Source organism: Lupinus angustifolius, chromosome LG10, assembly GCF_001865875.1.
Source record: "Lupinus angustifolius cultivar Tanjil chromosome LG10, LupAngTanjil_v1.0, whole genome shotgun sequence".
NCBI lineage: Eukaryota > Viridiplantae > Streptophyta > Magnoliopsida > Fabales > Fabaceae > Lupinus > Lupinus angustifolius.
The window spans coordinates 4,538,993-4,554,211 of NC_032018.1; the positions used below are offsets into that span (position 1 = coordinate 4,538,993).

At 31.5% G+C, this 15,219-nt stretch overlaps 2 protein-coding genes across 2 annotated transcripts; one reads left to right on the top strand and one right to left on the bottom strand.

Moving 5' to 3' along the window:
* On the top strand, positions 2,559-4,864 carry LOC109358402 (thioredoxin H-type-like). The gene is made up of 3 exons (XM_019602601.1): positions 2,559-2,739; positions 4,312-4,434; positions 4,537-4,864. The coding sequence occupies exons 1-3, from the start codon at positions 2,653-2,655 to the stop codon at positions 4,684-4,686; spliced, it is 360 nt and encodes a 119-aa protein (XP_019458146.1). The 5' UTR covers positions 2,559-2,652; the 3' UTR covers positions 4,687-4,864.
* On the bottom strand, positions 5,841-11,397 carry LOC109358401 (beta-galactosidase 5-like). Its single transcript, XM_019602600.1, has 18 exons — positions 10,913-11,397; positions 10,589-10,684; positions 10,350-10,462; positions 10,147-10,213; positions 9,959-10,051; positions 9,604-9,747; positions 9,166-9,254; positions 8,963-9,068; positions 8,774-8,861; positions 8,557-8,675; positions 8,297-8,461; positions 7,976-8,154; positions 7,715-7,827; positions 7,513-7,622; positions 6,931-7,041; positions 6,713-6,826; positions 6,435-6,637; positions 5,841-6,272 (listed from the first exon to the last, which is right to left on the bottom strand). The coding sequence occupies exons 1-18, from the start codon at positions 11,084-11,086 to the stop codon at positions 6,128-6,130; spliced, it is 2,229 nt and encodes a 742-aa protein (XP_019458145.1). The 5' UTR covers positions 11,087-11,397; the 3' UTR covers positions 5,841-6,127.

Sequence of the window (15,219 nt, forward strand, 5' to 3'; positions counted from 1 at the left end):
CTTGAACCATTATAATAACGACATGTGCTCCATTTAACCATTTTTTACAAAAAAAATTCTAAATACTAAAAATTAGAACACGTATCATGATTGTACTTAATGACAGAGATAATTCATCTTCTGATATGAAAATATATTTTATTCTTTTATATTTTATATCTCTAAAACATATATTTATAATGACTTATGCATAAAGTCTCTTTTTCATATACTGACTCATTCAAAGAGGTCCAAGGATACCTCTTACCCTGATACAGCACTGAGATCTATATTTGGTCTAACATCTTCTATGCCACGACAACAAAAACTTATAACTGAGTACACATCCATTGTCTAATGCTTTGTGTCACTTTATGTCCTATAAATATATGATTAGTCAGAAAAAATATATTTAATTTAAAATTTAATTATTAAATATTTTTTGACCAATCATAAGTCCATGATATATAGAGTGAAATAACAGATGTACTCCCCTTATAACTAACCATAGTTTTTAATATCAAATAAACTATTTATGTCAAAAGCTTATCCAATACTACTTCGGAAGTCAAAACAAAATAAAATATGTACGTGGAAATTCATGTATTTAAAGAAAAAAATAAAATTTTAACATTAAATAACTAATTTTAATTAAAATTTAATTGTTAATAATAATACAAAAGGGCAGAATTATATTTATATATAAATATGATATATTATATATATTCCATACAAATTTTTATCCGAAATAAATATTACGAAACAAAAGATTTCGTGAGGACTTAAAATTGGTTTCAATAATAACACGGTCAACGTGTCACGCCATTGATGAATGGGAATGCGTCAGACACATGAATTGGACAACGGGAAGGGCGCTCCAATTTATACATTTACTTATAATTTGTAAAGAATGTATAATGCCTAAAACTTGGTTTGGATGCAGCTCTGGTGGCGAGGCCTACTAGGTTCCTCGAAGGTTGTTCCACACTCAAAGGAAGACCGCATAAAAAGATAAGAATCAATCGATTGTGAATATGATAAAGAGAATAATGTATCTTCTTATATAAGGAGATAATTTATCGTCTTTAGTTAGTAAAAATGTAATATGTATGTTATTTTGTTTATTTTTAAAAATATTTTTATAGAAAATGATAAAGCATGATACATGTCATGATTTCACTGGCAGAAGGAGATACTTCATTCGCATATGATAAATCACTCTATCGAGAAAAACTATAAATTGTTTTGATTTGATTTTGGAGAATAAAAAATCTTCTAAAATCATGAGATAATTTATCTCATTAAATTCAGATATGTGTCTTATTTTTCTTTTATAATATATTTTAAATGAAAATTTCACTGGCAGAAGGAGATACTTCATTCGCATATGATAAATCACTCTATTGAGAAAAACTATAAATTGTTTTGATTTGATTTTGGAGAATAAAAAATCTTCTAAAATCATGAGATAATTTATCTCATTAAATTCAGATATGTGTCTTATTTTTCTTTTATAATATATTTTAAAATGAAAAATTTATCGAATGAAGTGAACTAAGACACATTAAAAACTAAATAAATTTAAAGAGATAAATTATCTCCTAATATTATATGACATATTATTCTCTAGATTTTATCATGAGTTTTGTGTTGGGACATGTGATTGATTTACTATTTAAATTAAATGATAATGTGACATGTTAATGTTAATGACACATTATTCTCTAGAACTTGTAGTACCTAAAAGAAATAAAAATGGAATCCAAAATTAGCTAGTATATTTTTCACATACTCTATATTTTTTAGCTAACACTCTATATTTTTCACTAACTACAAGCTCTTACTTGAAAAGACTTATTATAGTTTGCTTATTGCTGCTTCTGCTCTGCATCTTCACCTGAAGAAAAATGCCTCTATTTGACTTATGTTGTGGGAAAATACTGCAAACTATTTAACTTTGATGTAATTTTTCTATCAGCCTCTTTTTAGGCATCTCTTTTCCTCATGAAATCAGTGCCATGTTTTATAACCTCACTTCATTCACATGGCTGGACGGCACATTTTTTAACATTGGTATCATAAAAAAAATGGCAATTTTGGATTGTTCAAATATGGAATATCCTGTGGTATTTTGAGAGTTTAAATGATGTTAATTTTTTAAAGGAAAATTTCAAAATAATGGATAGTTTTTTTGTTGAAATGAATATTTGTATTTATAGCTATATTATATATAAAAAGTTAAAAATCAAAATATAACATTATGGAATAATTTCTATTTTTTCTATTTTGACTTTAATTTTTTTTTTTTACAATAAGTTTTTTGATCCAATAACATTTGAAAACATATCATGGGTCCTGAGAAATGTAAACAACTTTATGTTAAAAAAATAATTCTCTAAAATAATATATAAAAATTCGGGCAGAAAATAAAAGTCAAAAGATACTCTTTCCATTTCAAAATAATTGAGAATATTATATATTCTTTTTCTGGTGGACAGACACGCATACTTTTTTTTGGGACAAGTTACAACGTTTTTAGGGTACGCGTCCTAATTAATGTTGGGCCCTATATAAACGTATCGACCTTGACCTCATTTTGCACAAAATTCAGCGTGAAAACTAAGCGAAGAATATTCGAAGCGAAAGGGTTAATTCTCAATTCTAAGATTAGATATGGCGGAAGAGGGACAAGTGATCGGTGTTCACACCGTTCAGGCATGGGAAGAGCATATCCAGAAGGGAAACGAGACCAAGAAGCTGGTATTTCACCCTAAACAAACCTTTTTCAATTGTTTTTTTGTTTCTCGGTTGATTTCTCTGATATTATTATAATATTGATTTTTGTGTCGTCCTTTTATTCTGATAGATGAATTTTATTGGATTTATAGATGAGGAAGTTAGTGATTAATTGAATAGAATTGTGATTAGTTGCTAGTGAATTACTCTTTCACTTTGTATATTTATACAGAATTGTTGAATAAGGATTACCAGTGGATGAAGATGGACTTAAAATTGATCATATAGAGTAGGGGCAGAAAAAGCATAATATGATTTTGTAGATGTAGTTAAAAATTGGGGTGAAGTGTCACCGATTATTCTTATTCAGATTTATCTATTGGAAGGACCTTGTGATGTATGGATTATGGAATAATTCATTTTTTCTTTCTCTGTGGTACTTAAAGGTTCTGAGTTTGCGAGTTGAGTTTTGGAAGAGAAGAAATGAAAATGGAAAACTTGAGAACCGTGAAATACACTGGGAAGATGGTTCTGAAGTCTCCCATTTTCCTTCATCCCTCTTCAAAATTCAACTTACAAACGGACCTAAAATGGATTCCAGGGTGGTGACGCCATGTGCAAACCCAATTACTCTATCAGAGAGTGCTGCAGGTGTCTGAGTTTATAGCAAAACAGCTCACTATCGGCCCTGCCCTGGATGGGGGCTGGGTTACGATTAAATCTCACCGATGTTCCAGCTGAAGCCTGCCACCAAGTGGCTGATCTAAGGATCAAACCTGGGCATTCCCATAAATTGGCCTAGGCTGGGTGTTTTCGGCCACTACCCTCATCAAATAGTTTTGTAAATAGCTTATGCAGATAAGAAATTCCTAGTGTATTTGTGGCTTTAACCATATTTCCTCTTGTTTTGACTCTGTTTCATGCATATCTTTCCCATAAACTTCATGGCCTAACATGTTGATGATAATGAAATATAAAAAATTCATGGATATACAGTCCTTAAACCATGCCTTTGCCAAAGGTCTATTATTGTTGGAGCTAAAGCTTCACTTGTAGATTTGACTGCCCTGGTGTTTTAGTATGTCATGTAGTTTTGATGTTAATGATTGGAATTTTGTCACGTCTTAATGTCAATAATTAAACTATATGAAAGACTTGTGTTCGTTGTGTGCTGGACTTCTAAACCTTGGATTACCCATGCTAAGCTAAGTAGTGTAGGTTGTAACTTGTAATTGTCCTTCAAGGCTTCAACACTATTTTTAGGAGTAAGCTGATGATATTTCACTATACAGTTTGTTACTTCGAATCTTTAGCTGAGATTTGGTTGCAAAACAAACTTTTGAGACTTCCTCTACAATTGTAATCAGATTGAAAGTATGAATTTTGCTGTGACATGATTTTTGTGGTGGAAATGGCTGTTTTGTCATCACAAAATGTTATTTCATGTTTGGGATAACACATATCCTTCTTTATGCTTATTTGCTTACAAAAGCTTATATGCTTCAAACTAAATTTTAGTATAGATCTCTTTTTAGATTCAATTTTTATGATTTCCTGAAACCTGCAAAGATCGTTACTGACCTTATTTTTTAATAGATTGTGGTGGATTTTACTGCTACCTGGTGTGGTCCATGTCGCTTCATTGCCCCGATTTTTGCAGAGATTGCTAAGAAGACCCCTGAAGTCACCTTCCTCAAGGTTGATGTGGATGAATTGAAGGTAATCATATCTTAATCTAGACATCACCATATTTTATATTTAATCCTAAATCCCATGCCTACAATTTACTAATAATTCTACGATGAACCGCTATTTGTTCAGACTGTTGCTGAGGAATGGGGTGTTGAGGCTATGCCAACATTCCTGTTTGTGAAAGAAGGCAAGGTTGTGGACAAGGTTGTGGGTGCTAACAAGGAAGATCTCCACCTCAAAATAGCAAAGCATTCAACTGCTGCTTCTGCTTCTGCTTGAAGTATCATATGAAGATTAAGAATAATACATCATCATTTTCATGTCAGTTTGCATGTTTTAATCTTATGGCTACACAGTTTCATGTAAGATTAAGTGTTTGGTTCTCCTAATTACTTCAGACACTTTTGCTGATGATTAGACAATAAAATACTATTTGTATGATGTGATTAGCAGCCAACTCCTATTTGTTATTACTAGGGATCTTCTCACCTTTTTGGTTAAAGAACTAATTATTTCGTGGTTGTCCCTCCCAACAAGTGTCACTCCCAAGAATCAAACCTTCGATCTTGAGGATCTAGTGGGGCCTTATATCACTAGAACTTCCGTGGTACGATATTTTCTTATAAAAAAAGGTAGAGTATGAGTACATTGCGTTGAGATATGAGAAAAATAAGGGATTTGGTAATTTTTATAAAGTTATTTTATTCAACAATAATTTAAAATTTGTATGGTTAAAATTTTATTTATGTTAAGTGTTGTCATCTCAATTAAAACTTTAAAAATCAGTCACACAATTAAAACTTGCAATTTTAACTCACAATATTAGTGTTAAGAATGGTAAACATGCACATAAAAGGCTACACACTTTACATGTTTCAATTCTTTCCATGGTAAATATTCTACGTGATAGTACAAAAAAAAGAGTCCTTGTGTTACTTTTTGAGTGTTGATATTTTTTTGGTATCACTCAATTTCAATATTTAACTTTCCAACACAAACTCAACAATTTTGACAATATCAAAAGTACTAATAAAAATTATTTGGCTACCTCTACAAAATTTCCCCATTCAAGTTTATTTGGATGCAAGTTCAATTGAGTATGAATTGTTCATCCTGCAGGAACTATATGTTTTTGGCGATAGTAATTGTTTTACTCTCTGGGAGAGAATATGCAAATGCATTACTTATAATTTACGAATGGACGGAGGGTGTTCATTTGGCCATATTCGCATTCAAGTTATTCCATGCCACCGACGTTTTATCTATTTTCTATTCGAAGAATCACCTCACTAGTGATGCGATTCTAAATATAAAACATGGTTTTTGGAGACTAAAATCACATGGCCACTTTGGTCTATGGTTGACATTAAAATATTTTGATGATTAAAAATTGTAACCACCGACACTATACTAGTATGTAGACAAATTAGAAATGAAAAAAAAAAAGAGCACATCTATATTTATAATTTTTTTCTTCCAAGATCTATATTGGCATAAGTCCAATGAATAAAATAAAAATCACCTTACCCACCACACCTTTTTTGTAATGATCACATCAATGCTTGAACCATACCAACTACACCATGTGATGCATAATTATATTGGAAACTAACAATAACTTCATTCCCTCAACCTTATCTATCTATCAATGCCAAGAAACTTAACATGTGGACATCTATTACTTATTCTTCATAAATATGGTTCTTTATTCATGTTCTTTTCAGTTCTTTGTATTGGGTTCACTAGAAATTTGAGTATGTATTGTCCTCTTTACCAGAGATATTTTCCAAGGATTCCCTCCTAGTTCCTCAAAAACTACCATCAAGTTATTTGTTGGCTTTAACCACGACCTTGGAACATGATACCTACAAAAAAATTCCAAATAAAAAGTGGGTGAATGAGTCTAATATTTCATTATAAGGGGATTGAAACAATTATTTGTGATTTTGTCACACCAACAATTAAGTGATTGGCATTGTTACTAAATATAAGGAATTTAAGTTAAAAGTTTAATAAAAAAGTAGTACCATCGTTGGGAGGGATTTCCACAACCAAGTTGGCACTTTACGGGTCGGTATGTCCCAGCATAGTTGCAAGAATTACAAGCACCCTTTGCATAAACCATCCAATATCTTCCTATGCTTTGTCCATTGATCCATACTTGACCCTTTCCCATACTTCCCAAGTCCAAAGCCAATGGTTCAACTCCATCAGGTGCATTGAAATAAGCCTGAATGATCCAAATTCATGTTAAGCATCTCATTGTTGTTATAACTTATATTATGAACTAGTAACTTTTCTCTACCTTATGCCATTTCAACTGTGGCTGGCCTTGTGTAGCTAGTGACTCTATGAACCAATCAACAGATGAGACACCATTTGGAGACACCAAATTCATAGCCTCTCCTTTTAGGCCAACCTGTTTTATGAAGATACCATGATTAGAATTTCGAAAATAGAAACATTTTCTCCTTACTTCTATTGAAGCTTATGCATAGAGAGATAGTCTATGTCTTAACAAACCTGGTATGACCATTTCTGCCATGTCAAATCTTTCTGTCCATGATCAAGACCATGGAGCAAAACCGGACCGATGATACCTGTCTTCCATGTTTCAAAGTGGAATCCAACATTCTAGAAAAAGAACAGAAAAAAAGCAATCAATGGCTGGTAGCGTATGAGTCAAGTAAGTTGAAAAACTCCTCTATTATTTCAAAGGACCAATCATAATTAGTTAAATCATTATCTTACATGTGTGAAGTTGTGGGGTATATGATAGAAATGTGTCAATCTTTGAAAATGCTTTCACATGTGTGAAATAATGAGTTGAGTACCTAAGAGATGATAGGTGAAGGCAAACTGGTCCTACCTAAGAAATAATAAGAATGACTCTGGATTTATACTAGTATGATACTAAGAAGAAACTCTTATATAAGTACACTTTACCATATACACTCAGATTATTATCTATGTAACATTGCAGGGGTGGCATGCTAGAAATGCATCTATTTTTAAGATTGGTTTTAGACAAGTCAAATAATGATTTATGTGACTAAAAGATGATGTGGTAGATCTTGTCACATGAAGAGTTTCTCAGGTGCTAACCGGTAATCCAACAGCTACGCTGAGAAGTGCTATTTTGTTAGTTCCAGCGCGTAAGTTCGCAGGGCCGTTAAATGTGAAACTTCTCTGTTCATTTGTCCCAAAAGCTGAGCCTGTAAAAATGTTCATCTTGTCTTGGTTGAACTGAACTTTCTTGGATTCAATCAATGTGCAAACACAAGAACTATCAAGTTTAACAACATACCTAAAAATTGCCCATTAATAAACACATGGACTGCATCGCCTGCAGAATTCACACTAATGCTGAGCTTGTTGAGTCCTCCTCGAAGAAACGATTCAGATGGACTTATGTCAACACTTTAACATAAAAAACAATAAGATTTCAAATTCTGAGAACTTAGAAGAAAAGAGAATAAAAGCTATATGATTAAGATGCGGAAAAAGGGCAGATTCATTTGATGTTGTTTGAATATCTAGAAAGCAGCATTTATGTCAAGTAACCCACCTGGTTATGTACCACAGATAATCACTACTGTCTCTGGTAGCATTTAACTGTTCTATAAGTCCAGAAGCTGTTATCTTTGAACTTTCCTCTAGGGAAGATATATCTTCATTATAGGTCTCCCATGATAAGACCTTAGAATTGCTAGGCACCATTCGTATTTGTGACGTTCCAACCCTCACCTTCATCAAGGCATAACAATTCAATCAATAACTTGATGCAACGTTCAAGGATTATAACAAATACTTTATGGACAGCAAGCGCTTCTGTTACACTTTAATAAAAAATTCAAGGTAGCATAAAATTTCATTCAAGTATTCTTACTCTTGCAGTGTTGAATACATCTGTTACGCAATCAGGGAGGATGCTTATGGACCAAGCAGGCAAGTCATAGTGCCTGTTATTGAATGTCACGCTAGCAGAAGAATTTGAATGATAGTTTGCTAAAAATGCTGCGCATTTTCCAGTCCCGGAAGAGAATACATGAGCCTAGAAGATAACCAAAACATGGATCATTGTTGTCATTTCTGAAGATAGTTATGAAGGAAATATACAACTAAAAAAGGGGATCAGAGTCAACATACCTGCTCATAGGTTCCTAATGATATAACAGTAGGATCTGAAGAAACCAAAGCATGTTCACATTGCTTGATAGCTCTATGAAGGTCCTTCAAATGAGTATACTTAGGTTGCCTGAGCAAACCTGAACATAGTAAAGCACTCAATTACAACTTACTCATGGATCAGACAACATAATCAAAGAATCTTCTCATGATGTTTTTGTCAGAATAATTATCTCACCATATTCATCAATTGGAGCATCATAGTCATAGCTTGTAGTAATGAATGGACCTCCAGCCGATCGTCCGAAGTTAGTTCCTCCATGATACTATCATTTGTCATTAAGCACATTGGTAACACTCATATTTTTAAGTTAATGCAATATTTGCTTTTGTTAAGTTGATAAATAAATCAATGAAGGTGACCAACCATGTAATAATTGAAATATGAGCCACCCTTTTGTAAGAAACGAGCAACTGCAAATGCTAGATCCTCAACTGGTCGCTGAACAATTGGACCACCAAATTCTGTAAACCTAATGATCCAAGAGAATAAGAAAAAGATAGAAGAAGAACAAAAGGGTAAATAAAGTTGAACAACCAGCTTCAAAAACAATACTATATATAGCTTACCAGCCACTCCAAGCCTCAGTCCATAGCGTTGGCTTGTATGGTTTATTTGGAGTGAAATAATCACAGTAAAAACCATTACAAGCATTTATCTGTTGTGAAGAATTAGATGAATCATATTCAACCCTTAATAAAAATCTGATGATGATGAACTTAAAGAAAGAGCTTAAGACCAAAAGAATTCTATTATTGTAGTTTGGAGCAATGGTAGCAACACATGTTTGGATATGCTTTCTTCAACACATTACTTATCACTGGTTAGAATTCATGTGAGACATACACAATAGAGAGCGGACTCATGTGATTTACTGAGTCTCACATTAATTCCAACCAATAATAAATAGCCTATTAAAAAGGCTTAAAAGAGTGTATTGCTAGTATTTCTCGAGTCCATAAAACTCAATCAAATGGTTTTTCGAATCGGGAGCAGAAACGGCTTACCACCGGATCAGGAGCATCGTCTTCCTTGCACATCACCCAGGGGACTCCTGTACCCAATCCAACAGCCATCTTTGCAGCCCAGTTTGTGTATGAAAGACCAGCAGCACCTAGTGCCTTGCTTACTGGTCCAAACTCATTCTCAATCTAGAAATTACAACATGAGTGGAACCAAATTTAAAATTTATCTTTAGGTGATGATTTGGTAGCATGAATTTGTGAATGACAGATCCAACTCCTCTTTAAAGATCAAGATTTCATTCAATTAGGAACTTGTTAGTTGTTACCATGCAACATAGTTGGAGACTATTTTGGTTAAAAACTTCAGTTATGACATAAAGTTAAAGGAACTGCATACCTGAGAAAGAATAATTGGACCACCCTGAGATTGAAATAGCTTTTCATTTTTCATCATTTGGACAATTTTCTGAGTGAAACCTTGCATTGCTGCCTAATAAAAATAGAAGGTGAATTTCATTATTTCTCTGGGCACACTATTCAAGATTTGAAGACAAAAGACATGAATGAATGAAATTTCAGTTCAACCTTAAAAGGACCATTATCTGTTCTGAAGCTGATGTCAGGAACATACTTCAACCAAACAGGAAATCCTCTATACAAGTAAAGAATGTGATTGGAAAACACAATAAGCATTCATACTAAGAAACCAACCAACAAATTTAATGGATATAAAGATTATAAAAAATGAGAATAATAAATCCACACAAAAAAGTTGAAATTGTATTTACCCAAAGTTCCACTCAGCACATACATAAGGTCCAATGCGAAGATGGACATAGAGCCCCACTTTCTGCACTGTCTTAATGAACCGTACCAGATTATATCTTCCTTCAAAATTGTACTGAAACCCAACATCAGAAAAATAACAAAAGATGGAGAGAGAGAAAAAAGAAAACATGTTAGGTGGGGTTTGAGAATTTGAACTAAAAAAGTATAAGATTGAACCAAAAAAGATCCATGATAGTACATTGCCAGGTGAAGGTTCATGAACATTCCAGAAGACATAAGTGTCAATGACATCAAGGCCTCCATGTTTGGCTTTTTCAATTAGATCCTCCCACATCTACAACCAACAAATATTTCAAACACATAACTCATAAATGGAAGTTCATACAAACATAAAAGTTTAAGCTGAAACAAGTAATGATATTGTCACACTTTTTATCTTACATTCATTTTTACATATACTATATATATGAAAATGATGTTGGAAAAAGTATCATTTTTCTAACACAAGTTAATCACTAGTAACAAGCAAAAAGTGAAGAACATGGAAGATAGAGTGAAATACTTCAGGGGTGCTTCTAGGATAGTGAATGGAACCAGAGATGAGGATTCTCCTTTGGCCATTGATAACAATGGCTTTCCTATCATATGTGACACTACATTGGATCAAATTAGAACACAGAAACAAGACAGTGAAGAAGTACAGTGTTAGAAGCTTGGAAACTGAGATGGTTTCCATAGCTAAATAAACTGGATGGAGGGAAAGTGAAGAACTTTTGAAAAAAGATAAGAGCTTAGAAGAAAAAAGAGATATGGGTTGTCTTATATTTGCATCTGAATCTGATCTAAAACTTTGCAGCTACTAACTATTATAGTGTATGCTTGTTTGTGATTCAGATAGAACCAAATAATGCAAGTTCCATACATGAGAGGGAATTGTATATTATATTGTTTTTGATTATATAAGTAGATTTTTGTTTTGCTTTGAAATTTGGACTGTTTTTGTGTCAATGAGAGTGAGATAGAAGAAAAAAGGGGTATTCTTTTTTCAATCAAAAACTACTTATTTATTGCTGGAGTCTTTAAGTTTACATCAATGACATTTATACCAACATTTGAACATAGCTTTTGTCAAAAGTAACAAAGAAAATGGAAGTGTAGCAATGAAGAAATTCATCATTCTGTCTAGCTTCATTTCATATTGCACATTGCTTTCACTTAAAGTGTTGAACAGTGGCAAATGTGAAATTTGAAAGTGTAGTTCATTTATTTTGAATACAAAATGACAATGTGATCGTTGATGAAGGCACAGGGCAAGTCCTTTAACGAGTTTATAAATATATTTTAAGTGTAATATATATGTAATGTAAAAATTTATATATAGTTACTATATTATTTATTATTCATTTGTGTTAAAAAAGTTTTTTTTTTTTTAAAAGCTAATACAGTGCTGATATATATTTATACAATATTTGTGCATACATTTTTTCCTTATATATTTTACCCTTATACAATTAAATTTCTGTACATCATTCTATTGTTTTCTTATTCTTTTTTAGATTTAGTGGATTGTTAATTGTTATTACTTTACCATGATTATTTTTTTTTGGTATTATCACTATATTATTTATTATATAGATATGTATAATTAAAATAAAGGCTGATCAAAATATGAGAACTCTTAAAAACTTTGTCTCGACTCAAAGCTCTCTAAAAAATACATTTATGTTGTTAACATATTTTGTCCAAAATTTATTATAAAAATAATATACAATTAAATTATTTTGATATACATTATAATTTATTTTTTATTTATTTATATATTGTCAGTGTAAAAATTTATACATAATTACTACATTGTATATCATTTATTTGGATTACTTTTTTTTAAATAGTTAACGATGATTAAATATGAATAATACAATAATGGTGCATAAAACTTATACAATATTAGTGCATATATTTTTTCATCTTAATTCTAACTCTTGGCCAACAACATGTCATGCTCGCGGAAAAATTGGAGGCATATGATATTGTATAAACAAAAAAAAATAATAAAGAATGATATTGTATAAACAAAAAAAATAATAAAGAATGATATTATATAAACAAAAAAAATATAATCAAGAATGATATTGTATAAACCAAAAAAAAATATAATAAAGAAGTTGAAAATCCTTTCATGATTTACTTATAAATCCGTAGAGAAGTATACTATATTTGAACGAGAAACATTTATATTACTCAACAAGTCTATTTATAAGACTCGAATGAGAAACATTAGAGAATTAAACACGTAACAATTCAACTAGTTATAATTATCTATACATTTAATGGGCTATTCCTATCAAAATAACTTCCTTTGCCGTCTTATATATAATACTAACACATAAAAAAGTTTTCAATGCCTACATGTTTGAATATATGGAGAAATAATTGTTGGAAGGAATACTCATTATATGTGGGGGCAGTTAGTGTTACACCTTATTTCTATAACAGCTTCATAATTTATTTATATATATGCATAAACATATTATCATGATTACAATTATTATTGGTTTCTTAATCAATTCTCATAATTGTGCCTTCTATACCAACAAAACATACTCTAAATTCATAAATATTCTAAACTTTTTTAATAACTGAATGTTCTAAACTTAGTTAATAAAAATTGAATGAGTTCAAAAATATTCAATCCACTTGATAAATAATTGAATGTTCTCAACTTTGTTAAAAGAAATTATACTAAATTCAAAAATCTCGATCTCCTTCAAATTTGAGGTTGTATAGAAGAGACTCTTCAATGATAGACTCTAAAATAAATGTGCATTTATCCTATAAGAGATCCAATATATGTAAAGTCCGATCATAAAATACATATTATTAATAAGAGTGTGATATCTATGTATTATCAATGTAATAATTTATACATAAGTGAATTATTTATCATTTATTTGTATCGTTTTTTTTTAAAAGTCAATAATAACTAAAAATGAAAGGTGGATGACGGACTGCCAGTATATAAAAAATTTACACTTTTTTTTATAAGCGAAATTTTTTAATAACAAGGTACAAGGGTGTCAACCCTGATTCAAACTAGAAATCAATTACAAGTGATTGACGCTGATAAGATGTGAAATATAAGACTTAGGATCTATACTCCAATGCGCAAAATCATAATCATAATGACCACTAATAATGGAACAAAACCAAGTCCAAGATCTAATCTGAATCAAATCCATAATTTGAGTAAAACTAGTCTCTTTGTTAGAGAAAATTACATCATTTCTCATAAGTCAAATTGATCATACCATAGCAGACCAAATCATTCTCCAACACTTTCGACGTTTTAGTGCTCTATAAAAAAAATCATACATTTATATTGTTTGTGCCTATATCTTTTTCTCTTAATTTAACATGTTTATCTTTGAAAAATATTTCCCCAAGTGATAGTGCCAGCGGACACTTACCCCATTGCATGTGTCCCATACTAATTTGTTGCATGTGCATTAGACCCATTTTCTCACTTGCATTGAGGGTGACAATGCAACACCCTTAAATTTATTATTTCAATGACGACAAATTCAATCTTCTAGTTTGTGTCTGTTCTTCAGTTTGTTCATGATGCCCTTACCTTGTGGGGTTTAAGTAGTTGCTTCCATGTGACATGGTATTCCATATTAGTGCTCTCATGATTCTGCCTTTTTTCTTTTCACATTATCTAAAAAATGCAAAGGAATAAAGTTATACGCTATTATCTTTTATAAATAGCAATGGTCAAATTAGTATTACTATATGTCCGCATTAGGTGGTGATGAGTGTCGGTTACCTAAACACAATGTTAAGGAATTAAATTAACAAAAGTAATTAAAATATCTTCTCTCATAAATTTGTTTTATTAATTTCTTTTTTACATGGTTATAAATATCATATTGGTTCAACCAGAAAATTAGTAAATTAGTACTCATATGAGTACAATATCTTACATGTAATTAAATCGGTTAAACTTGAAAGTGCAAAGTGTCAAAAATAGCACTAGCATATCTTAGTCTATGTTTCGATGAAGACAAGGTTCTAACAAAACTTGAAGATGGCTCAACAATCAACATGTCTTGTGCTCATTTGGTGATATCTAGACTAGGAGATAAATTGAGTCTATAACCTAAGTAGTCTGGGATGTGTGCCGTAGTAAGTGAGTATAGGTTAGGTGAACCTAGATGCTAGTCTCTTAAGCCATCATAACTGAACTACCATATTCAAGAGATGCATCATCTAGTTAATCGTATGTTCATGCATATATCATACATGTTATCTATGCATATTAGGCATACCATAAATGATAAAACATGTATACATACTGCACATAACATATGAGAAGTTTGCCTTGTGAAACATATGCATAAATGCCTCAGTTAATCGATTAACGTGGTAGCTTAATCGATTAACATAACCAAATTTCTGTTGAATATGTGTTTTCTGTTTTAACTGTTTTGGATATCATTCTGTAAGTCTGTTAATCGATTAAATGGTAGTGTTAATCGATTAACGTGTCTGTTTTGTGTTATAACTAAAATTTGGTTTTGCTGTTGTAACTGCTTAACTGTTTAACTGTTTAAATGTTCTTGCAACGGCTTAAATAACTTATTCTTCATGCTATAAATACAAGGCTTCACTTAGAACTCAGAAGCATTCATTCTATTTGTTTAGGGCTGTATTAGAGAGCATTTTGCATTCGTATTTTCACTATTATTCTGCTTGAGAGTTGCATGTGTGAGAAGAAAGATTATGCTGTTTTTTTGTAACATGCTTTATGTTTCTGCATAATTTGATATTGCTCACATGATCATGCATTAGATTCTGATTGAAAGAAAC

Excerpts from the sequence above, each read along its gene's own strand:
- LOC109358402 (XM_019602601.1), top strand. The coding sequence starts at position 2,653 with ATGGCGGAAGAGGGACAAGTGATCGGTGTTCACACCGTTCAGGCATGG. Across the intron at positions 2,740-4,311 it reads GAAACGAGACCAAGAAGCTG|ATTGTGGTGGATTTTACTGC; the intron begins GTATTTCACCCT and ends ATTTTTTAATAG. Across the intron at positions 4,435-4,536 it reads TTGATGTGGATGAATTGAAG|ACTGTTGCTGAGGAATGGGG; the intron begins GTAATCATATCT and ends CTATTTGTTCAG.
- LOC109358401 (XM_019602600.1), bottom strand. The coding sequence starts at position 11,086 with ATGGAAACCATCTCAGTTTCCAAGCTTCTAACACTGTACTTCTTCACT. Across the intron at positions 10,685-10,912 it reads ATCCTAGAAGCACCCCTGAA|ATGTGGGAGGATCTAATTGA; the intron begins GTATTTCACTCT and ends TGTTGGTTGTAG. Across the intron at positions 7,828-7,975 it reads TATCTGTGGTACATAACCAG|TGTTGACATAAGTCCATCTG; the intron begins GTGGGTTACTTG and ends TTTATGTTAAAG.